Source organism: Sebastes fasciatus, chromosome 2 (genome assembly GCF_043250625.1).
Source record: "Sebastes fasciatus isolate fSebFas1 chromosome 2, fSebFas1.pri, whole genome shotgun sequence".
Classification (NCBI taxonomy): domain Eukaryota; kingdom Metazoa; phylum Chordata; class Actinopteri; order Perciformes; family Sebastidae; genus Sebastes; species Sebastes fasciatus.
Genome location: NC_133796.1, coordinates 20336889 through 20364723, shown reverse-complemented (window position 1 = coordinate 20364723; position 27835 = coordinate 20336889). Strand labels below are relative to the sequence as shown.

Below are 27835 nucleotides of genomic sequence, written 5' to 3'. Positions count from 1 at the left end.
AGAAAGACAGCAATAAAGCATAAATTAAGTGAAATAAAAAAAGAAAATCTGGTTGAATTCTTTCCATTTTTATTGAAAGGAATCGTGTTTCCACCAGTTATCTAAAAAAAAAAAAAAAAAAGCTTGATTCCACTTTGCCATCACTGGAACATCACAAGGCCAAAATGAGCTGTGTGCCAAAATCAAAGGTTGAATTAAAAATTTTGTACAGTATAATGGTCAGTCTTTAAAAATAAAAACTGTTAACAAAGAAAAAAGCCACAAGAACACTCAGATGTACATACTGTATGTATGTCTGTGTGAGTGTGTGTGTGTGTGTAGGTATGCTTCTTCTGTACAGAGATAAACGTATAATCTGTCAGACGCACTTAGAAATGTGGACATGAACGTTTACCCCGTGTGGACCACCTGTTAAGATTACATTCTCGTAGTGTGTGTTATAGTCGGTTTATCGAATCCTCTTCTGTTGGCGTGCGCGGTAGATGTCGTGTATGGGCGGAGCCACGGCTCCTTTGTCGTCCTCCTCGTCGGAGTCTGCGTTAGGCCTCTTGAGTGACTTGGCAACAGCATGGTTCTCCATGGATCCATTGCCCTCCCCTCCTGCATCGGGCTGTCTACCAGTGATCAGCTCAACAGCAGCATCAACAGCTGTAGAGACAGAAAATACATCAGTAACACGTCAAATAGGGGGCAGAACAACATTTTGACACACTGGAACACATTTATGCCAATTCATGTTAACAGTTGTCAAGATATTTTTACTCTGGATCCAAGTGTCAGTTTTGATCACTGGATGACTGCCCAAACATCTGACTGACATTTCCATCACCAGAACCACGTTGCTCGTGTGGCTAAATATAGAAATGGTCTGGTTACATCCAAAGCGCTGACAAAAGCAACTTACTCTCAGGAAGTGTGCATCTCCTGAATGATTCCATGAGCTCATCCACTTGAACAAAAGGTCCCTGCAGCGAGAAACATTCACAAAGTTATTGCATTCTAGTAGAAAAAAAACTCCTGCTCCTTTCATCTTTTATTCATTATGAGCTTGATAGTATTAAGCTGCTGCTGCTGATGCTGCTGCTACTCACAGTGAAGCACGTAGGCGGAGGCAGCAGCTTCATTAGGACTACAGCAGCTGGGGGGACTGGGAAAACTCCACCAGGGACAGGGTGTAAACCTGGAGCTGTGGGAAGGAACATCAAAGATGGATCTTTTTATGTGTTGAGTAAATGAAGGAGAGACAGCATAGCAACAAGCACGCAGTTTCACTGATTTGTTCCAACATCCAGTGGAGTTGAGTGAAGACCTGGGGCAGCTATTGACTACGTACGAGCAAGGTGACGTGGCTGGAAGGGGATCATCTGATTGGTGTCGGGTTTGGGGTACTCTGGTTTACGGTCAGCTTCATCCTTTTGTGCCGGCGTAGAGGGCGTCACCACCGTCTCTGGGAGCATCGCTGCCAGTTTGGCACGAGACACATCCTACAAAAAACACATAGTGGAGACAGTTTGAATATCAGTTGAGAGAAAAGCCTCATCTGTGTTGGGTTATATTTATTGCAGCCAGGGTTCACATAAAAACAGAATACAAAAAAGACTACATTAATGACACATCAACACAATAAAACACAGACCTAGTAAAGGGAAATGGAAATTTGTCCCAAGTACACATATACAATCGTGCAAAAAGTGTGCAAGGGAAGTGCAAAAAGTGCAGCCAGAGTGCTATACGCTTTTGAGCATATTAATAACACTTGGGAAGAAGGAGAAGTGGAATGTATGAGTTCTCCTAACGGGTACCCTGAAACAACGTACAGCGGGCAAAAGCTGGAACTCCTTCGGGAGTGGATGGTCCTGGCAGTCCAATATAGCATTAGCCCTTCAATGGATAACTAATAACGCCTACTCGAAATCTTATTGGCCAAAACATTTCCAAGTTTGTTCTTGTTGGACAGATTTAAATTTCCAAACCAAGCAAATATACAAAAGGTTGAAACAGATTCAATAAAATATCTGTAGAAGAGAGTCATCTCAGAAGAAACATTAAATCTTTGCTGGACCTTTTTAGACGTAGCATCAACATGGGATTCAAAGCACAGTTTTTCATTAAGAACGAAACCCAAATATTTGCAGTTCTTCGTTACATCAATGTCAACACTTTTAACATCAGTTGGCAAAGGTGGTGATCACGTGTCACTGCTTTGGCAGCAAGATACACACCTTGTATCCGAGGGCCTTGAGTTCACTAGTCGAGCAGGGATACAGGTCCATAAACTTGTATCTGTCTACAAGCAAGGCTGTTTCTTTGCCCTCGTACTCGTCCTTGAAAGCCGTGAATCGCCTTCGCTCCACTTTCAGGATACTGGCCAGGTCTCCTATGTTACTCTCGAAACCCAGGAACCGAGCCCAGATCTCGCTGAAGGATGAGAGAAAAACAAAAAAATCAACAAACATCGTAAGAGACATTGATTGTTACGCCGCTTACATGCAACTTAATCAATACTTGACATTACCCTGACTTTTCTGGTGACAAGCTCCCTGAGGTGAGGACACGTTCAAACAGAACCCTGGTGTTGTTGTCCTCTGAAGAGGAAGAAAAAAAAAATCAATACAGCATGGTATTGCAATATTTTGCGTGGCAATATTGTATCGATACATGGACGCCAAGTATCGATCTTTTATTATATAATCTATCAACCTCTTAACAATCCGATGGCCTAGCGCGCCACTATTCTGTCTTTCAGAGGTTGCAGCGGGCCCAGTTTTAAAGCTACAATGAAGATACTGGTATCACATGAAACTAGAAAACGGAGGAATCAATTGATACCAACCATCATGTTAGCTTCACGCTCTTAAGTTACACTACATTTTAGCGAGTAAAAAACTGGCATGGCCATTTTCAAAGGAGTCCCATGACCTCTGACCTCAAGATACAGTATGTGAACGAAAACACTGAGATGAACAGAGTGAAAACTGTATCTTATTAGATAAAACAGATGTTGACAAACTGCATAAATTGCAGTTGAAAAATGGTAATAAATACCCAGTATATCGCAATATATCTTATCACAATTCTCAATATATTGCAGAATGTGTAAAATCTCAATAAGATCGTATTGTGACTATCGTATATTATAGTATCATGATAATATCCTATCGTGGGGCCTCTGGTGATCCCCACTCCTATTTCCTACACTGTGTGTATTAACTCTGCATTTTATTACACACAACCTACCGTTAAGGTGTGAGAGGTAATCAATGTATGCCAGTATGTACTCGGGAATGTCCCCGTATTTCTTCAAACCAAGCTCAAAAATCTTGAAGGCCACCGATTTATCCTGTGAGGAAAGATGAAAAAAAAGTTTACCCAAAAAAGAAGACATTTCAGATTGATTTTTTTAGTCCCACCGTACTTATACTAAACATGTGATTATGTGTACTGACCTTGCTGCAGTAGTACTCCATCAGTGCTGCCGTCACATACACGTGGTGACGCGTACGTAGATCCTCTCGGGCCTTTTTGAAGATGGTGCGACCCGACTTGATCCCTTCCGCCCTCCTGGCGAACTTCATGTACTGAATGTAGACCAGCGTTGGGTCGATGTCCTCGATGAGCAGCAGTTTGTTATAGATGCTGTGGACCTTCTCGTACTTCATGCGACTCTACGAGGAAAGCGAAAGACATATACAGATAAGTCCCCCGTGTTTTTCTTACCGTGTTGATTACAGTTTGTGTTGACTGAGTAAGCGACTGGACACTCACCTCTTCATAGTCTGCGAAAGAAAAGTACAGCAACATGTTCTTCTTCAGGAGAGTCCCGATGGCACGTTCATAGATGTTAGCTGCCTCGTCACTGAACAGCTTGGAGTTATTCATATCCTGAGAGGAAAGACAGTTAAAGAATTATAGGACCGTTTAACTTCTGTTTGATTTCTGCGTCTGAAAGGTTTTTTATCTCTTACCCCTTTCTCTGCCAGCAGTTTGCTGGACTGTTCCAGGTACTGTGCTGCCTCATACCATACGTCAGGATGGTGGCCCAGCACCAGCAGGCACTGCTCATACGCAAACATCACTGCAACACAGAACACAACAGCAATTCATAAAATACAGAAGCAATGCATTTAAAACTGAGTGAGGAGAAAAGTGTCAACCTACGCCCTCTAGTGGCCGTCTAGAGAAAGCTTCATACATTATGTATGTCCATTGACAGATGTTCAAAAAATTATTAAATTGCATGCCAGTGTAATTACTGGAATCACAGGCCTTTTGGGGCATGTGCAGCAAAGATTTACAAATTCCAACTAGAGCTGCAATGATTAATCAATTAGTTTTCAAGTATTAAATTAAACTGCAACTATTTTGATAATCGATTTGAGTAATCTTTTAAGAAAAAAAGTCTAAATTCTCTGATTCCAGCTTCTTAAATGTTAATATTTTCTGGTTTCTTTACTCCTCTATGACAGTAAACTGAATATCTTTGGCATTTGAGGACGTCATCTCGGGCTTTGGGAGACACTGGTCGACATTTTTTCACCATTTTCTGACATTTTATAGACCAAACAACTAATCGATTAATTGAGAAAATATCAACAGATTTGTTTCATTTCAATGAAAATAATTGTTAGTTGCAGCCCTAAGTCCAACACAACACAATATGTTCTGACTACAACTAGTCACCTCTCTTTGTGATAAGGGTCTGGTCTTCTGTGCGCAGTGGATTGCTTTTCTCCCACTGGATGTACTTCTTCCACATTTCCACTTGCTGGGCTTCCTGAGGGGAGTTCTGGGGCGGTACTGAGGGTGCGTTCCTGTCTAACCCCTTCATCACAGTCTCGTACTCCTGAAGTACACAAACCATGCAATGATCTCTGTTAGTTTACAGACAAGCACAATGATTCAAAAGAGGTCTGTGCATATTAGTGATCTCACCTTTGCCACTCTCCTGGCATTCATGTAGTCTCTACTTCGGTCCTCAATCATCTTTTTGGCCAAGTGCACATTGATTCCCTGTTCATGAAATAGACAGTCAGTCTAGCTCTCACATTTTTAACAGCTAAAACTCCGTATGTGCAAAGATGCATAGGTAGACAGAGGCCTTTGTGGGTCACTCACCTCCTCATATTTGCTATAATCTCTCCAGAGCTGCTCAATGTTGATCATGGGGTTCACACAGCCTCTCTGGTACACCCGCCGTACTGCAGTGATTCTCTGGTTTTCTGCGTATGAGCCCACAGCCTCGCTGATGGAACACAGGACAACAAAATGTCAACATTTAAGAGATGCAGTTTATGAAGTCTCAGAATATTACAGGAAGAAACACTTACACTCCTTTGAGGAAGTTGATGTAGTCCACCCAAATCTGAAGACAGGAAAGAAAAGCTGTTAGGTGTCAGAAGTTAACAGAAACTTGTATACACTGTTACTAATTAATAGCTTTGTACCTGATAAGACATAATTTCCATGCCAATTTTATCCAGGGCAAAGTCATACGCCTGGGCCATCTTCTCTCTGAGGGTAAGAAAATGAAGTAATGTATGTGTATTTCATAGTAAAGCAGCGTGTCAACATACTTAACCCCACTATACAGCTTGTGCTCTTACTTGTAGCTGGGCAGCTTTCCTTTGGTCTCTCGAACATACGAGAGGTAACATTTCCACAGGTCGATGTGCAACACTTTCATTAGGCATCTCTGAAACAACTACAGGGGCAAGAGTACAAGATCATATAACTAGAATAGACACATGTTTACATACACTGTATATATTCTACTTCACAAAACTGTTGATCAATAGTGGCATATCCCACGTAGGAGGATTACCAGAGCAGCAGTTTTTTTTTCCTTCAGCCTGTATGCTAGATTTGGGAGGAGGCTCCATGTTTTACTCAGCAGTTGTGTAGTACATTGTAGTTATTCTGCTTCAATAGACGGGCCTCAGATGTGCCCTACATTTCAGTGAGCTCCTTCAAACTCTAATGAACACACCAGAGTCTGAAGCTTGTTTGAGGGATGAGTTGAATTGACATTCAGGCAAAAACTGAACAGGAAACACATCATTTGTGTTTGTTTATGTTAAGTGGAAACAAATCAATTCCAACACAAAGGTTAATAGTGTCCTTGGTTGAATATATTTACATTTAAATTAAAATCAGTGTTATATATTAAAAAGGTGTTACCAACAGAGATGGAAAAATAACCTAATAACACCGACATGGGTAGTAACAACTACAGTAGCTATGGTTGCAAGCCTGTATGCTGGGAAATCATCTTGCACTTCATTTTCAAGAAAGGCATTTTCTCCCATCTGCACACTTTCTCTGTTTGTTGGGACCAAAATGACGTGCTCTTCACATTTATGTTTTACATGCCTCATACTACAATGATGTTCTCAATGGATGCTATAATCGTGTGAATGCATATTCTAGTGGAAATCATAAAACTCATTACATTGACACACATTATTAAACAGCTGGACTAATAAGAAACAGTCAGGCGACCCTTCTCCGATTATCAAAACCACACAGTACTCAGCCTCCAGGACTGTGATGGACACTTACCTTTTCTACCTTGTCATAGTTTTTAGCCTTGATCTGCAAATCAGAGTGTAAATGCAATGTTAATTCAAACATCTCTACTTTTATGGCTTGCAGTAAACATGCATTCATGCAAAATGTGACCTCTCACTCAAACACACACACACACACGGGACCTTTTAGATCAACAAAGTGAAATTCACACAAGAATGACAAAACTACTTTTAAAAAGAAAGGGGTTTATTTTCTTTGTAGATTGTGTCACATGGAACGCCTTCGTAGCCGAGTGGTTACAGCGCATGCCACTTTACTGCAACGCCCCAGGTTCGATTCCAGCTTCGGGACCTTTGTTGCTATGTCATGCCCCTCTCTCTCCCCCCATTTCTAGTCTGTTTCTCTGACTGTCAAATAAAGGAAAAAATGCTCCCCAAAAAATAATCTTCAAAAAAAGAGAGTGCCACAAAACCCAGAAAAAAAACAGTGCCTACATGTTACAGAAAAAAATGTAAATATTGAAATCGTGCTATTTGTATATTAGGGTAGTTAGTATTTGATATAAAAAAAAAAAAACTTCCTTTCACAATCTTAGGTGAGCGTGTTCCCTTATTAAACAGTTACTGCAATAAATGTCATATGGCCTGCTGCTGACAAGCTGAAGCAACAGTCTCACAGCAGCCTCCAGTACAGACAGTAGAAGCTGTTGTTTCTGTGGTATTAGCACTCCATACTGTAATGCGCTCTACAAAGTTATAAAGCTGACTTTAACAGTCTGGCCTGGAAGTTACATAAAGTAATAGTTTACATGGTAGGTAAATATTCCAAAGGAACTGAGAATGTACAGTGTAAGATTCCTGTTTTGTTACAGTGAAATAGTCAAATTATTAACAACATTGCATGGCAGGTGAAAGTTTAAAAGCAAGCCTACACAATGAGATAATATTCACACAATATTACCGACTGAATGTGAACAGGCCCTAAAAGTATCTGTGTCTAAATTGGAATGTCAAATACAGTACAAAAAAGTCAAAGGAAAATGCATCATTTTAACAATGCAAGATTTAGAATTCATTCAGGTAATTATGCAATCAATGAACAAAGCAATGCAAAACTCTGAGGTGTTGCATACATTCCACGCGAATGGCTAACTTAATCTCTCGTACAACACAAGGGAAAAAAAATTCTAATTTGGTACATCTACACTGGACCCCTATGAAAATATACTTTCTAAGAAAAATAATTGCTAAAGCTGAACTTTTGTAAAACTATGCAGTAAACGCCAACTGCAGCGTAGAGTGCCTTTAGGGTAACTTCCCAAAAAAAGACTGACCTACATTACTCATTCCAGGCACTGCAACAGCACATCTGACTCAAGGCTAATTACTCTCTAATAGACTGTGATAATGGTACAATGGTGCTGGTGAGATTGTTATAGATCTTTCTAGATGCTTGTCCTGGAGGGAAACATTACTACACCTCTCGTGGCTGCTTTAAGGGCGTGTCCTTAGCCACACAAAGCACAATCTGTACCAAAGATCACTGCCAGAAAAAGAAAATCTACAACACACCTATATGATCCTTTAAGCACACTATTGACCTACTTTATTATGACAAAAGAAAGTTCACATAATAAAAACATAAACTCAATAATTACACTACTGAGACCCAATTTTTCTCAGGTCCAACACCCAGTAAAAGCACAGTACTGACTGATACTGAAACTCGACTGCATTTGGTTCCGCTTTAAAGTTATTTATGCGGTACAATATTGCAAATACAAGCAATAACACTGTCACATTTCCCTTCTATGAGAACATAAATTTGACTCTAAACTAATCTGAATAATGCACGTTTCTTTTTTAGTTCCTGCTGGTTTCTCCCTCAAGATAAACAAAAAAAGCGATAGAAAGAATCTTTCACAAAAAAAAAAGCATGACAAAATGTATCCTGAAATAGTCTTTTAAGACTGACAGAGTGGGGGAGTTGGCCTCAATATGCTGTTATGGGGGACAAAACATAATTCAACAATAAACTCCAGCCTTGTGTCAGACATGTGCTGGCACCTTCTCTCCACAGGGCGTTTCATTGAATGCACTGTGTGAAATAATTCAGATTGAACTGGACTCTCTAAAAGGTGTGAGCAATGAAGGAAAAGGACTCAACGATGATTTGCCTAGTATGCAACTTTTACAAATGAGGTCTATGTAAAACCTCCAGAGAACCAGGCTCCCACACAAACACAAGGATCAGAAGGATACACTGTGCCCTTAAGGTGAACGTGCTTTGTATTCTACGGGAAGAAAAGGTGCTGAGTATGGAGAGTTTCACCCCACAAGAGGGTTTTGTGAGGCTATGGGGGTTTCAAACATGGGTCATTAAATTAATAGCTCTGACCTACATGTAGTTCTAATGAAGGGGGTGGGGGGGTAATTCACATACTTGGCAAATAAGGTAATGTATTTATACTATTAATTGCAAGCTATGAAAATGTACTGAAAACAGATGCCTTGGTTTAAAAATCTGATTGAGGACTAAACTGTCTGCGCTTAAAGCTCCCTCCAGAATAAAATGAAATAAATAACTTTATGCTAATTAAAATGTCCAGTCTCTCATTCCAGCAAACAGAAAGCTCTATGCAAATCTGCCAAACAAGTATCTTGGGTTGTTTGGGCTGAATTGTGGTTTGGAGTTAAGTGGGAAGAGGTGATGGCTAAATAATAAATAGGTGAAAAGAAGCTTTTCTGCCCACTTTCCCCTAAACTCCCTATTAAAGTGAGTATTTCTATTTGGTAGGAACCTAAAAACCAACCAAAAAATTGCCTAAAAGCCTACATTCGCAGGCACAACTTATCACTTACATATGCTAACCTAATCACTTGACAATAAAACATTAAAAAGCCTAATCATTAATTATATATCACTCCAACAACTGGGTGCTAATATCCGTTTACTATAGATGCACTAAATTGTCCCCATACTCCACGGATACTTTTGGTAATTATCAATCCACCAATAATCAGTCTCTAAAGCTGCAACTGTATGAGATTTTAAGCATTTTAATTCAAAATATAAATTTCACTATCTGGGGAGATAATCAGGATAAATAATGGGCTTGTTTCAAACTAATCCAAATATTAAATCTGTACATGTACTGTGTGCGTCTGTCACCAAATTTAAGCTTCAGTGATGTTAGGATGTTAAAATCTACTTTCTTCTCTCTGATCTCCTGCATATTCTTTACGATCCACAAATGAAACATCCCTACTAGCTGTATAACTGCTCTGCCCTGCCTTGGTTATGTTGCTGCTGTCTATCAATTTTGTTAGAGGGGGTACTATGTTCGTAGTGTGAAGAGTTACACTGATGCTTCACTGGCACAAGTACAGTTAGTGCCATCTGTAGGCTAGAATAAATCAGTATGGGCTGATCCTGAGAAGCCTAGTCCGTTAGGAAAAGGATAAAAATGTATTCCTTTCCCATTTCATAACATATGTATGTCCATTTCATCAAATAATTGGGCCTTTTCTTGCACTGAGTAGGGCACTGGGGGCAGGGGTAGCTTCACCCAGGGGAGCAACCCCACAACAACAAACCACAACTATTACAACCTCAACATAGAGCAACATCCAACTCACAGCATAGAGGGAATCATTATCCAGAACTACACACTGGACTTTAAACTAGAAGCTAAATTCTGATGCTTGATAATGCTTTTAAACTGTGTGCTTAACACCAAATGCATTAGTCATCTGCAGAGGTGGAGGGCGTCAGAAAATGCACTTCACCTGGTTAGCAAAAATGATCATGTGCAAGGGAAAAAGAATCATCCAATCAGTAGCTTATTGCATAACAGCAAAGCCTGTTGATGGCATCAAGGCAAATGGGTCACTGGCCGTATATTCAGTAGGAGTGGGGGGTGGGGGGGGACTGTCTCCAGGAAAGAATGGGCCACACAAGCAAAATATTTGTTTATAAACTTACCCGAAAGAAATGACACAGGAGGCAATAAATTGACACGACAAGTAAATAAAAGGCTAATGCACTCCAATACCATTAAAATAGTTTTAATACTGTTGCAGACCAAACATGCAACAAATGCACTTTACCCCATTTAAATATGACGCAGAGAATATGTATTTTTTTTTAAAATCCTGGGAACATAAGTAGTTTCTGAAAAAGAAATGTTAGAGCTAATTTCCCCTTTGTTTTTGTTTAAAAGGCACAATTCTGAATGAGTCTAGCTAGAGCCTGACAAATTAAAAGTGATTTTACATCCATGTTCATTACAGGTCCTTCATAGTGTAGGATATTCTTAGGCAGGTAGATGCGTTCAACTGTCAAAACGTCTTTATTTGACCATCAATAATAAACTTGATAACTGCAACCAAACCAAGTATAGTCAGGCCTAGTGACTCAAAACAAGAATTGTGACTTTAAACTTCATTGAAGAATGAGACATTTTGTTTGTGTGAAAATCACATTGTTGATCATGTTAGAAAAATCCCCCAGCCATGCACACTAGAGAAAAGAAAAAGTATTAACCTCGGCTTCAATGAATAGTTTCCAGAATCTGCCAGAGCTTGGGAACTGCGTGACAAGTCGTTCATATGTCTTCCTGGCTTTATCTATGGGTTGGTTCTAAAGAAGGAGAATGCATTTACGTTCAAACACTATTGATTAAAGAAGGGCTTTGTATAGATTTGTATCTATTAAACCTTAACCCCATTATCCCCCCCACCCTTATTCCCAGTTTGCTTAACCCCAGGAATACAACTCTGTGTCACTAAACCTGTGCTTCTCGAATCAGAATGCTCCATGCGTCAAGGTCATATGGGTTATCTTCCAACTTCTTCTCTGCCTTCTTCACCTTCTCTGGAATATACTCTGTCGCTGCCTGCAAGACACAAAGACACAGTAAAAAAAAATAAAAAATGGGTTATGCTGCTGAATAGACTTGCAATGTGATGCTTTTTGTTGTGGTGACGACTCTAGGGGGCTGAGGAGGATCAACATGATAACACTAAATACAGGCTTATTATGTCCTCCCGAACTCTGACATCTCCTCTGTCTGAGTTGAACACGTGCAATGGAAATGTGCAATAACAAGTTGCTCACTTGTGTCACTTTTGCAATGTAAATACTGTACTGTTACGGATATTTGCAATGACATGCTGATCACTCTGTGCAATAATAATAATTATCTGACGGACACTTTGTGCAATAATCTGGCAAAACTCATCTCACCAATATACATATTGTATTTTTATATTTTATATATTTTTAATATTTATATTGCACTATCTCTTTTTTGTATTGTATTATATTTTCATTAGCACCTATGGGATTGTCACAGTCTAATTTGGTTGTACTACACAATGACAATAAAGGGCTTGACTCTTGAGTGGGTTCAGTATTGATTTATATATATCTCTATATATATATAGAGATATATATATATATCTCTATCTATAGCTCTATATATATATATATATAGAGCTATAGATAGATAGATATAAGGCCCTGGATGCTTGGCCACGCCTCTGCAGTGTGTGTGGAGTGAACATAAAACCTTGCGGCTATTTAAGAAGTAAATCACGTTACAAACATTGAAAGCAGTTTGTTTCCACCTCCAGTAGCTAACACACTTTAGGTCTTTATAGCTGCTGGCACCAGAAGGAAGCATCCAACACCGTGAACATGTTACACTGACTACCAGGATGTAACTGGAAATGCAAGTTAACGTGCAGCTGATGTTTAAGTAGCAACAATGCTAGTTAGCTAATTAGCCAGCCAATATGGCGTTCAAACAGGCTAAAGTTGCAGATTTACGACTAAAAAACAGCCAAAACAAGCTCCATAACTGTGTTATATTAACCAATACTGACGTATAAACGTTCACATAGTGCTTGTAGTGCAGGCTTTACATGCTGTAGTTATCAGAGAACAACACACACTAGCTGAATGATGCTAGCTCGGTTAGCTTGGTTAGCTGGCTGCATGTTGCTATCGTTACCTGGTCGGCGGCTCCCTCGGTCGTCATGGCAGCAGGAGAATCTACGTTACTAATGATCTATAAATTGGTTTTAACGCTCAAATTATAAACGTGATGGCAATTTTTTAAAAGGGACTAAGTAATCGGCATAGCTTCAGAAGGGGTCGATCACATCAAGCCCTCAAAGCTAACTAGCTGCTCCTCTGCTGGCCGATAGCTCTCAAAATGGCGAGGAAACTTGTGGTTTCCGCTCCGGGGAGGGGGCGCGAGCAGCAACAGCAACGGCACTTCCGGTGGGGGTGAATACTTCAAAATAAAACATGATACTCCACAAAACTAATCTGACTAAAGTTAGTGTGAAAATACAAACTAAAACTCCCCAGCTTGCTGGAGAAATCGTGGAAATCAGAATGCACATCATTACCAGTTTTTGGGGATTGTTCATTCCTCCATGTTGCAAAAGAAAAGTCTAAACAATGTCTGAAAAAGCTAAAAATAAATGTCCGTAAAAAACAATTTGAAAAATGCTGGAAAAAATGACTCTGAAAAATGTCTGAAAAAAAAGTTTGAAAAATGTTGGAAAAAAAAGTCTGAAAAAAATGTCTGGGAAAAAAAAGTCTGAAAAACGTCCCAAAAAAAGTCTAAAAATGTCTGAAAAAAACAATTTGAAAAATGCTGGAAAAAAAGACTCTGGAAAATGTCTGGAAAAAAGTTTGAAAAATGTTGGAGAAAAAAAAGTCTGAAAAAATGTCTGTAAAAAAAAGTCTGAAAAATGTCTAAAAAAGGTCAAAAGAAAAAAAAGTATTTTTGGGGATTGTCCTGTCGTTCAAGATCATTGGAGAGAGATTCATGATGCTTTACAAAATATTTTCAGATGTCATGTTCCCATGGAGTGCAATACTTTATTTTTTGGAGTTATGCCTCAAGAATGGTTCAAAAGAGACAAATATTTGTCAAATATATTGCTGGTAGCTGGTAAAAAGGCTCTGATGAAGAAATGGTTATCACAGGAGAGCCCAACTCTGAATACATGGATGGACATCACAATGGACATTTACAAAATGGAAAGGATAACAGCATATGTTAACCATAAACTGGAATTATTTGTGTCACGCTGGGTCAACTATGTCACACCTAACAGGCCAGGTTTTATTTTTACAAATCTATGATTGTATGATAATGACAAGATCACTCCCTATTTGTTCATGAAAAATGTCTTAAAAAAAGTTTGAAAAATGTTGCAAAAGAAAATTCTAAACAATGTCTGAAAAAGGTAAAAAGTGGTAAAAAGTTTGAAAAAAATGACTAAAAAAAGTTTGATAAATGTCTAAAAAAAAGGTAAAAAGAAAGAAAAAAATGTCTGAAAAAAAGTCCGAAACAATGTCGGTAAAATAAAGTCTGATAAATTTCTGAAAAATATCGCAAAAAAAGTCTGGAAAATATCTGAAAAAAAAGTCTAAAAAAAGGTGAAAAATGTTGCAAAAGAAAAGTAAAAAAAAAGAAAAAGTCTGAAAAAAAGTCTGAAAAATGTCTGAAAAAAAAAGTTTGAAAAATGTTTAAAAACGGTAAAAAGATTTTTTTTTTTGAAAAATATCTGAAAACAATGTCTAAAAAAAAGTTTGAAAAATATTGGAAAAGAAAAGTCTAAAAACAAGTCTGAAAAAGACAATTTGAAAAATGTTGGAAAAAAAAGTCCGAAAAAATGTTCGTAGAAAAAGTCTGAAAAATGTTGGAAAAGAAAAGTCTAATAGGTCTGAAAAAGGTAAAACAAAAAAAAAGTTTGAAAAATGTCTGAAAAAAAAATCTGAAAAAACAGTTTGGAAAATGCTGGAAAAAGACTCTGAAAAATGTCTGAAAAAAAAGTTTGAAAAATTTTGGAAAAAAAAGTCTAAACAATGTCTGAAAAAAACAATTTGAAAAAATGTTGGGAAAAAATGTTGGGAAAAAATGTCTGAAAATGTCTGAAAAAATGTCTAAAAAAAAGTTTGAAAAAAGTTAGAAAAGGAAAGTCTAAACAATGTCTGAAAAAGGTAAAAAATAAATAAAAAAATAAAAAAAAGTCTGAAAAAGGTAAAAAAAAAAAAAGTCTGAAAAAAACAATTTGAAAAATGTTTGAAAAAAATTGAAAAAAATTATTCAATACAATTATACTAAACCTTATAATTTCCAGAATATCATAATTTTACATGCTGCTTCGTTTCCGACCGTCACTCATCTTGTCTGCTATTCTCCTCTCTCTTTTTCTCTCCTCCTCTTCCTCCTGCTCTGTACCTGTAGACCGTCAGTGCGCCAGCTCTTTGAACCAGCTCGTTCGCGAACGACACATCACTATTTCTGACTTGCACAATGAATATTTTTCAATGCCAGGCCAGCTGCTTATTTTCACATTGGCCTGATTACATTATTATTTGTCTGCCCAGCACAGCCTTTGTTGTGAGTATGTGGCAGCCTATCTCAACTCTGAGCCTATTCACAGGTAATAACACTGTGACATAAAACAGAACACCACTCATATAATAAAGTCTGAAGTCTACGTTTATATTTGATTAATTTATAACTCTCTGTCAATTGCTCTTAGAAACTAAAACAACTTACTTCAATACAAATAGAATGTCTAATAATATATTTACTTTGTGGGTATTTGTATTTATTAGCTTCTGAATGATAAACGTTTCATTTGTTTTCTCTAAAAGTGTTATAGTAGAGCTCCCCACCGAGAGTACCTATGTAAGGTTAGCTGTGAATTTCAAGATTACAGCTAGAGAACAGTCAAAACATATAAAGGGTTTGGTGATTTTGCTTTCTAGCATCAAAGGCATATATAATGTCAGCCACCGAAATATAAACCGAACAAAATGTCTTGGAAAGGAAAGCACTGCTCATTTCCTTATTTGAAATGATAAGACATTGTTTGCATTTTAAGCTGGACTCTTGAGATGTTTATGTGTTTTGGATGTATATGAGAAACAGTATTGGCCGTTTATAAAAAGTGAACTAAACATTACAGTACTTACAAACTACTTTTTTGTTTTTTTACAGAAAAACACAATTTCACATGTCTGTTAGTTGGCTGGGAACCTCAGTAGCATAAAGCAGCCTAAATTTCACAATTATGACACTATTATAAAAAGGAGGGGGCTGTAAGTCTGTTCCTAACAGAAAAAGCCATGTACAAGGCCTGTGTGGGTAAGAATGGATGCAGAGTACTGCAAACTGTGCCTCAGAAATGAAAAGTATTTGTGTTAATATGGATAAATTACTTGACATAACATAGACCATTTGTTCTTTTTTCATCAGAATACACACTTTTTGTGTCTGCAATGAAAATGGACAATGTACATGTATGAATGTTCAACAATACCAGGTGAATTTTATTAGGATTTGCCAAAATACAAACAAGATGTCAGTGGTTTAAACCTAATCTGGAAATGCTTTTGTCACCTGGAAATGTGGAAGTGATTTCCTGAGCTGATTAAAAGGAAAACATAAACCTCATTCAAAATAGAACCCTGAAGAAACCACTAAAACGTGGCTACATTTTTAAGTAAAAAACAACAATTTACAAACATCTGTTTTGCCGATATGTTGCAACAAACACAAAAACCCAGAGGGCTGATTCTCATGAATGCCTCTGACTGTTCACTACAACACAACATCAGACTTTCAAATTTCCAGGTTCAAATTTCCGTTTGAGGGTTCCTCGAGACATAGCTCTACTGTGCATTACATTGTATATGAGAAACCACATGAACAGACACGTTTTTATTGCTAACACTGTTCCTATTGCACGAGCACAAAGAATACATCCATTGAAAAGCGATATATGCAGACTTATCCGAATGCCATCGAGCAGTGTCAAAACAAAAAAAAAAATTCTCAAGAACACTTGGTTCTTTTTGTCATACTGGGACAGTAACAGTCTCATAACTGACAAGGACATTTCATGTTAGTGTCCTGCACCAAAGAAAATATCTAAGAAATGAAATGTACCCTTAAATATTACAGTTTCCACAATTAAAATTCACATTCTTTTTCAGTAGTCTACACTATTTACATACAAGCAAATGAAATCCACGTACTATACTGCACATCTTCACATCATTCACATCACATTAGCTTTTGTTCTTACATCTTTTTACATTATAATACACAAATTGTTAAACTAATAAATATCACTGTAGCAACATGTTGACACTGGACAATCTATTTCCAAAGTACTGAACAAAAATCTCTGGGTGGCCTTTATAAAACTGCCCCAGTAGCCGTTTCTTTTCTTTAGCGGAGAGTTTAGGGTTCTCGTGGACTGTCCGGAGCAAGGCCCAAAGTTCCTCTTTAGTTGTTTTTTGTGCATTTTCTGTGTAGGTCTGAGCGCTCTCTCTTGTGCAGTATGTTGATCCTGCAGTAAAGGAGAGATTGGAGAAACAGACATTAAGTCTTCACTCATCAAACAGCTGTGAAAAAACTGAATGTATAAGATGAATATATACAAGGAACATCTGCAAACCTGTTATCACATCTGGATCCTTCCCTTTCACAATATTCGTTATTCTGTCACTGACCATCTTGTGCAATGAAACCGGAATCTGGTGGAAAAGAGAGCAAAATAAGACGTTTATGAAGTTTATCTTGACTTAAAGATCAAATAATAAAGGAACAGTGTGTTGGATTTCAGGGGATCTATTAGCAGAAATTAAATATAATATTCATAACTAAGTTTTCATTAGTGTATAATCACCTGAAATAAAGAATCGTGTTTTTGTTAGAATGAGCCCTTCATATCGACATAGGGAGCGGGTCCTCTTCACGGAGTCCACCATGTTGCTCCGCCACTGGCTCTAGAGAGAGCCTTTTGCTATTTTACATTGCCTGAAGGCCACCGTAGTTCTCCGACATGCTTGTGAATCTGTGGTAACGTGAGCTAACAGAGTGCAAAACCGTGGTACCGCCAGCCGTCGTCTGATTTCCATTCCTCCTAAAGTAGTGTTTTTATAGTCAGGATGGCCTCTGAGCAAGGCAAACAGCGTTACCACGGTTTTGCACTCGGCGGCTCACGTTAACACAGTCTTGGAAAGGGAGGATTGAGCTAGGAATACTCAGTTGGTTGCAATCTGCAACCACACCACTAGATGCCGCCAAAAACTACACACTGTACCTTTAATACAAATACAATTATAATACATTGAATTATTATATTTACTTAGTTTGTGGCTGTGTGTCTGTGATCTTACAGTCAGACACATTTGTTAACTAAGTTCTCTATCGGAGATGTTGATTGTTACATCCCTCCTACAACACCAGACACAAACTGCCAAAGAGATGAATTACTCACTTTGAACAGATCACAGTGGTTATCCATCATGAACAGAACCATCAGGTCCACCTTTCCTTTAGAGGTGGACAGCCTTCTGCTGTACAGGATGGCACTTGAGAAAGACCTTTTCACCGCCATTCTGTTCTCAATCTGACAGAGAAATATTCAGAGTTAACAAAGATCAAACACACACACATGTACAGACTCACATAAGAGGCACACACAAACAGCGCTCACCTCCTTGTGCAGTTTGACCTCCTGTGGTTTGCCTGCGACAGCCATGAATCTCAGGAGCCTGCGTAGCTCCTCCCTGCTGCGAGAGTCCTGCAGCTTCAGGCTCAGCTGCAGAGACTCTAGGGCTTGCTCCTGCTTGCCGTTCACTGACAACAGACCAGATCAAATACCAAGATGAAAATGCTGAGCTTGAGAAAAGCAGCTCTTGTGATTAAAATGGCACGGGCAGCATCATTATATGAAACCTTCCTTTATGCATCACCATTCAACCCTCCTGAAAACACCAGGACACCAAAGAGATCTGCTCTTACCGAGTAGCTCCGAGATGCCAGAGTGGATGTCGAAAACGTGGTTGCTGAACAGAGGCGGCTGCTGTGTGTCTCCGTAATGCTGAGCCAGGGCCTCGTAGAGCAGACTCTTACACCGGAGCAGGTCATCAGCACAACCGGCCAAACCTCGACTGACCTCCACCACCAGCTCATCGGGCAGAAACTCTAGACAGTCCACTGCTCCTGACATCCACTCATCGGCCCTGTTGAGAGAGGGAAGCGTAATGATTTTAAACACAGCCGACAGATCGGTCAAGGTGAAGCAACAGGGAGACAAAGACAGAAAAAGGAGATAAGCTGTTGACCTTCAGGGCTTTAGAGAGAACACGACTGCTTCCATTAAGCATGGATTTGGTCATTTGCAGGTAAAAAACACATGCAGGTTAAAATCAGGATAATTTTTTTAATAAACTGTGCTTAATTAAAAATGCATGTAATCATGATTATTTACTTAAGTAGAAGTTGCAACACCAAACTATAAAAGCACTCTATTACAAGTAAATATGTCAGTAAGTCCTGATTACAGTAAATGCATCATATTTTATAAACTGATCATGTGTTTTGTATGCAAAATCTTTATCGTCACTGTAAGTTGTTACTATAGCTTTTAAATGAATATAGTGGAGTTAAAAAAAAGCTCAATAAGCCTCTTTGAAATGCAGTGGAGGACAAGCAAGTATTAAAGGAGCATTAAATGGACATTCTCAGGTTAAGTCAGAGCCGGCCCAAAAGGCATAAGGGGTATAGGCGAATGCTGGGCGCCATCCATCCATAGGTACGCCCCAAATGAGGGAAGAATATTTATCTATAACTTTTACTATTTTTTACTAATACTTTTTTATTACTATTGTTTCAAAATATTACCAAAAACAGCCCACAACAACAAAACTATGTACCCTATTAAATAGGCTCTATTTTCTGGGTTCACCGCATCACCGGGAAAAAGACAGAGGTAATGTGATGAATAAATAGTTTAGCTATTGCATAGTTATCGTTTGAGTAGACTCGTATTTGCTTACTTTGGACAATAGTAATGTTTGCTAATTTAATAAATAGCTAGAGTTAACGTCAATTACTCTCACCTCAAATTCATTAGGGAAAGTTGGAAAGACTATTCAGGTGTTTGGGGAATAACCTACAACATAATTTTGAGAAATAATTTTTTTTCTTTTACAGTAAGTGTGATCTCCATAGCTTAATCTCAAAGACAAAGCTATGCAGATTCTGTGTGAGTGTATGAACACAAAGATTGGTGGAGGAATTGGCTGCGATGGAAGGGACCCCAGCTAAAATCTGGGCATCGAATTGGTCAAGTATGAGTCTCAAAAGTAAAAGTACAGTACTTGAGTTTACCATAATTTAAATGGTTTTAAACTAGACACATACATATTTACCTTCAAATCAACAAATCAGTGCTTAATAAGCTCATGATTTCCTGTTGTTAAAGAGCATGGCAAAACATAAACAGAAAGCCCTTATATGCATATCTTATTTAGGATTGTATAAGCAGTTTTCTGTAAAGCAGCTGGTTAAGCAGATTAGGGCTGATAGATCATAAGAAACATAAGATTTGAACTTTTATAGAAGACTGTAAAACTGTCAAACCTTTAGAGGACTTACTGTGCTTCACTGAAGGCCTTGAGGACCTCTCTGTCTAGGTAGCTTGATGTATACAACAGATCCGGGTCACTGTCCACGCCATTCAGGGGAGGCCGCGATGGGTCTTGACCCTCTAACAGCTTCTCCAACAGGGGGAGCTCTATCAGCTGCAACAGCCTGAACACCGCCTGCTGGTGCCACACCTCATTCACAACTGTGAAAACAGAGAGACATAAGGGTCATATATAGCAGACACATGGACGCACAGTGTGACTAAGCATTTGCTGCAAGAAGAAGACAACTTACGCTCTTGTGAGAGGCCGAGGTTGATCATCTGAGGGGTGATAGTGGCGCTCAGGTTGAGGTTTCCCAGCACGTCCTCCAGTGATTTGTCTGTTTTTACAGGGGAGTGGGTGGAGTAGCTCGGCACCCCTTGTCTGAAGAGTCACATAATGACAGCAATCAGTGGAAATGATTGGGGAAAAAAGAGACTTATTAGAGGAACAAATGTGGCATCAGGCTGCAAATGTATTCTAGTAACTGTGATTCAGCCCCAATTTAGTGCTGTTTTGATTCCGGCCAAAGAGGGAAAATAAATGCTCAATTTCCCGCATTAAACAATTTCTGATTAACATTTAAATAGGACATGTGATGTCTATTCTATTCTCTTTTTACAATATTCCCACGGAGATTTGACTTGCCCCCATGTTGCACATAACAAAAGTCTAATTTAAACTGTTGGAGCAGCACATGGCTCCTCTGAATCTTTCATCTCTCATTAGCGAGACCTGTTCTTTGGACAGGTCTGGAACTGTCCCTCTCGACAACACAAAGTGCTGAGGCCATGTGTAATACATCCTGTCTGTCTTCGCTACGTGCTCGACAGCCTCTCTACAATTTAATTATCCAACCTCAAAGTACAGGAGAATCAACTGAGTTTAAAGGAGTAGTTTGACATTTTGGTAAATACGCTCATTTGCTTTCTTGCTAAGAGTTAGCTGAGATGGTCGATACCATTGTCATGTCTGTTTATTGTAAATATGAAGCTACAGCCAGCCAGCTCACTAATTAATATGTTATATATTGTTTTTTAAAAATGTTTACCACATTAAAGGAACAGTGGTAACATTTCTGGGGATCTATTAGCAGAAATGGAATATGATATTCATAACTATGTTTTCATTAGTGTATAATCACCTGAAACTAAGAATCTGTGTTTTCATTAGCTTAGAGTGAGCCCTTCATATCTACACACGGAGCAATTCCTCTTCATGGAGTCCGTCATGTTGCTCCGCCATATTTCCACAGTAGCCCAAAACGGACAAACCAAACACTGGCTTTAGAGAGAGCCTTTCATGTTTTTAAGCTACCTGAAGGCCACCGTAGTTCTATACATTCTTGTGAAACTGTGAGCCGCAGAGTGCAAAACCGTGGTACCGCCAGCCGCCGTCTGACTCCCGTTGCTCCTAAAGTAGTGTTACTATGGTAAGGATGGCCTCTGGGCGAGGTGAACGGCGTTACCACGGTTTTGCACTCGGTGGCTCATGTTACCACAGTCTTGGAAAAGGAGAAGTGAGCGGAGGGGTACTCAGTTGGTTGCAATCTGCAACCACACCAGATATCACCAAATCCTGCACACAGTACCTTTAAAGTTTAAAAACAACACTTTGTGGTTTTACATGGTTATGTTATGTGTTGGACTATTTTGGCAGAGCTCAATAACTTCCAGGAGTCATGGCATCACCGTGACAACCAGCATGTCTCCAGAAGGTCACTACAGCCAGCCAAGAAGTACTCCGGCAAAACAAATTGTCGTTTTTACTGTTAAGTTTCGGTATCATAAGCAAACGAGATATGACGTGTTAAATAGTGAGCTTTAAAGGTGCAGGTAGGCGGGTTTTGTTATTGTCGTTAGAGAGCCAAGCTAGCCGTTTCCCCCTATTTCCAGTCTTTGTGCTAAGCTAAACTAGCCAGCTGCTGTCAGTAGCTTCATATATGAGTGGTATTGATCTTCTCATTTAACTCAAATCAAATAAAATGTGTGGGGGAAAAAAGTACCAAAGTGGGATTCTGTATTTTTCATCTTTTAAAATTACTTCTTGATTTTGCTGATCTTCGAACTCATTATCACACACTGGTAATGAGGGGGTTACTGGAAATTAGCAAGACTTGACTGCATGATGGGACTTCAAGAGCCTCCGGTCATGCCTAACTAGTTATCAGAGGCACCCAGTCTAAAGCTATACTGGATTTGGGATTAGAGGAAAGAGAACAAAGAGAATCAAAAAAAAGATCTGAAGATGTTATGACGTGAGTCTGTACCTTTCACGTGACGGACTGTAGCCGTTCGTGTTCCTGTTCATGCTCGGTGAGTCATAGCCGCTCTCGATGGTGTTGGTGGAGTGAGACTTGGCGTTGGTCAGTGGTGACGAGGAGCCGGCCGTTGGGCTCAGAAACCTGTACAAACTGCAACTACTGTCCTCAAATGTGGCTCGCTTCTTTTCCTTCCCAAATACTTTAACGCCCACCGGCTCAAACACCCTCGAGTCCATCAGGGCCTGGCAGAGGCGGACGGCCTTGTAGCGGGGCACATCCTCGTCACCAAAGAAACGGTTCAGTGTGATGTGTGCCAGCACCACATCCACAGCCTCTGAGCCCAGGAAGCAGTCTTGGTAGGACTTGAGGTTGTGGCGCCGGCGCTTAACCTCTACATGGGTGTGGAGGTTGGAGATGATGCTGCCCCAGATATAGGTGGCCCGGAAAGGCTTCCCAGCCATGCCTGGTTCTGATGGAAGAGGAGAGGAGAGAGTCAGTGCACGGTGGGTGAGGAGGACTATCAGGACGTAGTAGAGGTGATAAACTATGGAATCAGCCAAAGCAGGTAATGAGCTTTCTGGACATTTAATGGTGTCAGTTCACAAGATTCACATTTTAATTGCTGCACAGATTTCAACCAAATGACAGTCAAGTAATGGCAACAGTTTTACACACAGATGCATGTGTGGAGCAAATATAATATCCACACCCGGCTGAAAAAATTAGTTGATTAATTAAAGGTACAGTGTGCAGGATTTGGTGATATCTAGTGGTGTGGTTGCAGATTGCAGCCAACTGAGTACCCTTCTGCTCACTTCTCCCTTTCCAAGACTGTGATATCGTGAGCCACTGAGTGCAAAACCGTGGTAACGCCGTTCGCCTCGCTCAGATGCCACCCTTACCATAGTAACACTACTTTAGGAGCAACGGAAGTCAGACAGCGGCTGGCGGTACTACGGTTTTGCACTCTGCGGCTCACGTTACCGCAGTTTCACAAGAATATAGAGAACTACGGTGGCCTCAAGGTAACGTAAAAACGTGAAAGGCTCTCTAGAGCCAGAGTTTGGTTTGTCCTTTCTGGGCTACTGGGTAGAAACATGGTGGACCAACATGGCGGACTCCGTGAAGAGGACTCGCTCCCTGTGTAGATATGATGGGCTCATTCTAAGCTAATGAAAACACAACGATTATTATTTTCAGGTGATTATACACTTAAAACATAGTTATGAATATTATTCCATTTTCCGCTGATAGATCCCCCAAAATGTTACACACTGTTCCCTCAATTAGTCAATCAACAGAAAATGAATCAATAACCGTTTTCATAATCAATTAATTCTTTTAAGTCATTTATAAAGAAAAAAAAGTCAAACATTGGCTAGTTGGGCTTCTCAAATGTGAGGATTCGCTGCTTTTCTGTGATTTGCATCATTGCAAATTGAATATATTTGGGTTTTGGACTCTTGGTCAGACGAAACAAGCAATTTGAAGACATCCATCATGTGTTGTGGGAAATTGTGACAGCCATTTTTCACTTGACTATGCTGTTAATCAATTAATTTGATAAAATTATCATTAAGATTAAGAAAACAAATCAAGAAATATCAAGATTAAAATAAAGTTTTATAAATGCAGACACTGTAGAAATCCCTACTCAAATTACGAAAGTCAAGTCTTTTTGGTGATCCACTTGTTATTCCATTCTCAGCTTTGTCTATTGTCTGAACACTCTCTCAGAAACTACAGAGAATTGGGCTTTCTGTCTTTACCAAACACACACTCCCTCTCCCCTGTGTAATGTCCCATAATCACAGTATGAATTCAAGTTACTGTACGTGGGTGTAACAGCACAAGGTCCAGGATCAATGCAACTCTCGGGGGTAGTAACCAAACCCAAATCCTCTTTTGAGGCATGCTTGTGTACATTACACTCAAAAGCTTCATTCTAATTCACTTAACAGATGTTTAACACCTAAGGATCAAACGCTGCAGTCAGCCAGTTAAAGACATTAAGAAAAACAAAGAGCATCATCTGTGCCTGATTTTCTCACCATATCATACACCCGATGCAATCTTTCTCCACACACACACACACGGAAACAGAGACAATGATCATATTGTGAGCCTTATTCTCTCATGTGAGATATCCTCATTATGTTCCTGTTGTATTTTCCACTGGGTGGGCTTCATTGCAGCTAACACACGCACACAAATCAGTAGATGATTCATGCAATCAAACACTGACACGTTCAACACTCCATCATGCAATTTCTCAACATATCTTATCTGCCCGTCTGTGTTTGATGAGTCTTTGTTGAGGGAAAATGACTTGTGTCATCCGCCGCAAGCCAGACCAATGAGAGAAAGCAGCGCTGATGTTAGTGTGATGTTAGTGTGGCTCTCATCTCACAACAGGAAACATTGGCGGCCCGTTGAGCAAATGTTAGGGGAGGATCTGAGAGTCTCTCTGAGGCCAGGGGCCATAAATCAGGATCCGTCAGCCCCATACCGGGCTCCATGTTATGAGAACACAACATGACAAACACCATTACTGACCCATCTGTAAAACTTGAAAACATAAACACTCAGGAACAGTACGGCAGCGAGCAGATGTTAGAGAGAGCCGAGGACGGTGTGTGGCAGGTATGATCTGCTGATTAATGAGACACATCTACGTCAAACTGCATCTCCCTCTGGGGGAGAAGAAACTGTCCTGAACTGGGGATTTGCATCAGGGAAGAAGGCCGTTTGTATGCATGATAGGAATCATGAGAAATATAAAATGCAAATGAATTCAAATATTTCTTTCATGGCTTTAAGACACTAAAGACTTAGACTTTTAAGTATACTTGTCAGTATGAGCCAAGTATACTTAAGTATAATTTTGCTAAGTATATCTTTGATAAGTACATAAAAAGTAAACTGAAAGTAGACTCTCTTATTTCAAGTTCAAAAGAAGTATACTATAGCACTCTTGAATAAACTTTAGTTTGAAAAATAATCTTTAAAATAAATGTGAGAATATTATGCAAATATCAGTCATATAAACTCACTATATAAGATGCAGAATGTCACAGGAATAATGTACTTTTTGGTCAGGACAACCATAGTAGAAACAAACTGCATTACCAGAATGAAATCCTTGATTTAGGAGTTAGTTCAGGACCATCTGGAGGTTCCCATCAGGGGTCCCTGGATTACCAGTCACACAATAAATCCGGATCTGATCAATATCCATTAATGCTGCTTGTTAAAAAGGAAAAAAAAAGTGTGGGTCAGGTCAGGTGTGGATCAGAACAACCCTGGGAACCCGGCTGAGCTTCTGTCACCGCTTGTTGCTTGAGCCAGGCTGAGATTTGAGCACAGTTTGCACAGCTGACGTCAGAATCCTTCCCTGTGTGACTTTGGTCCTCTTTATTAAAAAAAGAAGAAGACATTTAGGCATTCCTCCATGGAAGGAATTGCAATGGGGTGAGGCGTGCAAACCGGTTGGATTACAGTCCTCTTCACCTATTTCCTGTTGAAAAATGCTCTTTTACACCAGGTGAAGTGTGTGAGCATAAAAGAAAGAGGTCTCTTAGTCTTTTCCAACTGTTTGAGTTGTGAGCAGAAGGGTCAATATAGTTTGCATTCCCAGACAATGCACAGAAGGAAATATCTACCTCCGTCACATACTGCTGAGCTGCTCTTGAGCAAGGCAGGCTGCTCTAAGGAAACTGCAGGTGTGCATGTGTGTTACTTAACACATGATGTTCAGTTTACTCATCATAAGAAACACTACTTAGTGCATGGAAACAGTTGTAGGACAATATCATCTGTGGTTTTGGAGGAAGCTTTTGAAAAGTTGAAAAATGGCTTGCTTTGCAAACTGGAGGCGTCGGGGGTTTGAAAGAAGTGGGAATTTAGGAAGCTGAATGACACCCTGTGTGACTTTGGTCCTCTTTATTAAAAACAATAGACATTTAGGCATTTCAGCCAAGGACAACAGTGCACTGTGTTTGCACAGCAGTGGAGGTAAATAATCTCAGAGGGAGCAGCTCAGTCACCACATGAGGATCTCTCCCTTGAGAACATGGTGTGTGTTTAACATCACTCTCAACCTCTGAGATGCATTATCATCACTACAAAGCAAAAGCATTGATTTCAATGTTAAAGCACTGTTGCCAGAACCTGCATCAGGAGCTCAGGACTGATGATTTCAGGAGATGCAAATGCACTGTGGCACCTTCAGGCAGACAGCAGCAGCAGGTTGTTAATAACCTGTGGCACCAGATACCTTCATTCCTCCAACATGCTGAGACCTCGGAGTTTAACCGATCAAGCCTCAGGGCGAGATGTGAACACGCTGAACCACAGAGGGAGATTGGCTCCTATGAATTTGAACCTGCATGGTGGCTTTAACACATGCGTAAATCACCCGGTTCTACTTCTCTGTTTGAGTTAACACAAACACTGCAGACTGCTGAGTCCAATCCAATCCAAATTGTATTATAAAGCACATTTAAAATCAACAAAAGCTGACCGAAGTGTTGTACAATTATACATAAAAACATAAAAACAACACAATAAAACACTAAGACCAACCAAAAACCAACAGGACATTAAAATAATAAGAACGTTAAGACCAATAGGAAAGGAAAAAAGGATTAAAATAGTCAACTCTCATGCCGAGTCGTCATAACGCACAAATGTCAAAGCTTATTCAAAAGTTAAAACTGATCTACGACGCATTAAATGATTTATTACACTTTAATAAAGCCATTAGTCTAATTACACATTATAAACCCTTGTTATAGGCTACTTAAAAAAAAACTTAATATATTTAGTGATGGACTTAAATTACAATAACGTCCAACCAAAGGTAACATAAATACTGTAAACATATTTTAGAACTTTAGAATATTCACTTGTATCTAATAAAATACTTTATATACTATAATACTTTAATGTCTCATTAGAAATAGAAGCACAAATAGTGCCAAACGGTTTTACGCACGGTGCGCGTAAAATACATTATTATGGCACATTAGAGACCAATAGTTTCAGTCAAATCCAAATCAGCAGCAGGCGACACATGGATATTTCTTCAAACATCCCATCTTAACACTTACATAACTAAATAAAACCAAACTCTTCGACATTATATCAAACACGACAGTAAATGATCTAACCAGTGATTAAATCAGTATTATCCTACCTGGTGTTCGGTGCATGAAAACGTCCTCCAGTGACTTTAAAGACAGCCATTCACCATGTCCTTGTCTTCAATTCACATTACGACGTGACGCACACTAACTACAGTCAACCCACCGAAACCGTCTCCTCCCACCAAGATACATTATTCATGTCCGGACATTAACGTGATAATGAGGCTCACTAAGTCACTTGTTCTTATATTTGGGCATTTTCCTGAGCTGAAACTGTAAATAAAGAAGAGGAATGTCAATTTATACACTGTTAAGAATTTCCCAGTAAAATAACAGTAAAGAACTGGCAGCAGGGTTGCCTTTATATTACTGTAAA

The 27835-nt window shown here is 39.3% G+C and overlaps 2 protein-coding genes across 2 annotated transcripts; both read right to left on the bottom strand.

Moving 5' to 3' along the window:
• Positions 1-52: 52 nt before the first annotated feature.
• cstf3 (cleavage stimulation factor, 3' pre-RNA, subunit 3) lies at positions 53-12773 on the bottom strand. The gene is made up of 20 exons (XM_074613723.1): positions 12545-12773; positions 11321-11425; positions 11074-11169; positions 6559-6591; positions 5604-5701; positions 5445-5511; positions 5328-5362; positions 5116-5242; positions 4933-5010; positions 4681-4843; positions 3966-4075; positions 3766-3882; positions 3447-3665; positions 3238-3340; positions 2516-2585; positions 2223-2418; positions 1334-1484; positions 1092-1186; positions 905-965; positions 53-648 (listed from the first exon to the last, which is right to left on the bottom strand). The coding sequence occupies exons 1-20, from the start codon at positions 12569-12571 to the stop codon at positions 449-451; spliced, it is 2151 nt and encodes a 716-aa protein (XP_074469824.1). The 5' UTR covers positions 12572-12773; the 3' UTR covers positions 53-448.
• Positions 12774-15867: 3094 nt separating this feature from the next.
• depdc7a (DEP domain containing 7, paralog a) lies at positions 15868-27575 on the bottom strand. Its single transcript, XM_074613544.1, has 9 exons — positions 27510-27575; positions 22319-22781; positions 20303-20433; positions 20018-20210; positions 18380-18600; positions 18072-18214; positions 17853-17984; positions 17028-17106; positions 15868-16919 (listed from the first exon to the last, which is right to left on the bottom strand). Exons 1-9 carry the CDS (start codon positions 27523-27525, stop codon positions 16696-16698), a joined length of 1602 nt encoding a protein of 533 aa, XP_074469645.1. The 5' UTR covers positions 27526-27575; the 3' UTR covers positions 15868-16695.
• Between the last annotated feature and the right edge of the window lie 260 nt (positions 27576-27835).

Bases quoted from the DNA above. Each gene is read 5' to 3' on its own strand.
- depdc7a (XM_074613544.1), bottom strand. The intron at 18,601-20,017 runs GTAAGTCCTCTA...CTCTCTCAACAG, and splicing joins AAGGCCTTCAGTGAAGCACA to GGCCGATGAGTGGATGTCAG. The intron at 17,985-18,071 runs GTGAGCGCTGTT...TTTCTCTGTCAG, and splicing joins AGGTCAAACTGCACAAGGAG to ATTGAGAACAGAATGGCGGT.
- cstf3 (XM_074613723.1), bottom strand. From the start codon at position 12,571: ATGACGACCGAGGGAGCCGCCGACCAG. The intron at 5,702-6,558 runs GTAAGTGTCCAT...TTGCCCCTGTAG, and splicing joins ACTATGACAAGGTAGAAAAG to TTGTTTCAGAGATGCCTAAT. The intron at 966-1,091 runs GTGAGTAGCAGC...TTCTCGCTGCAG, and splicing joins CTCCGCCTACGTGCTTCACT to GGACCTTTTGTTCAAGTGGA.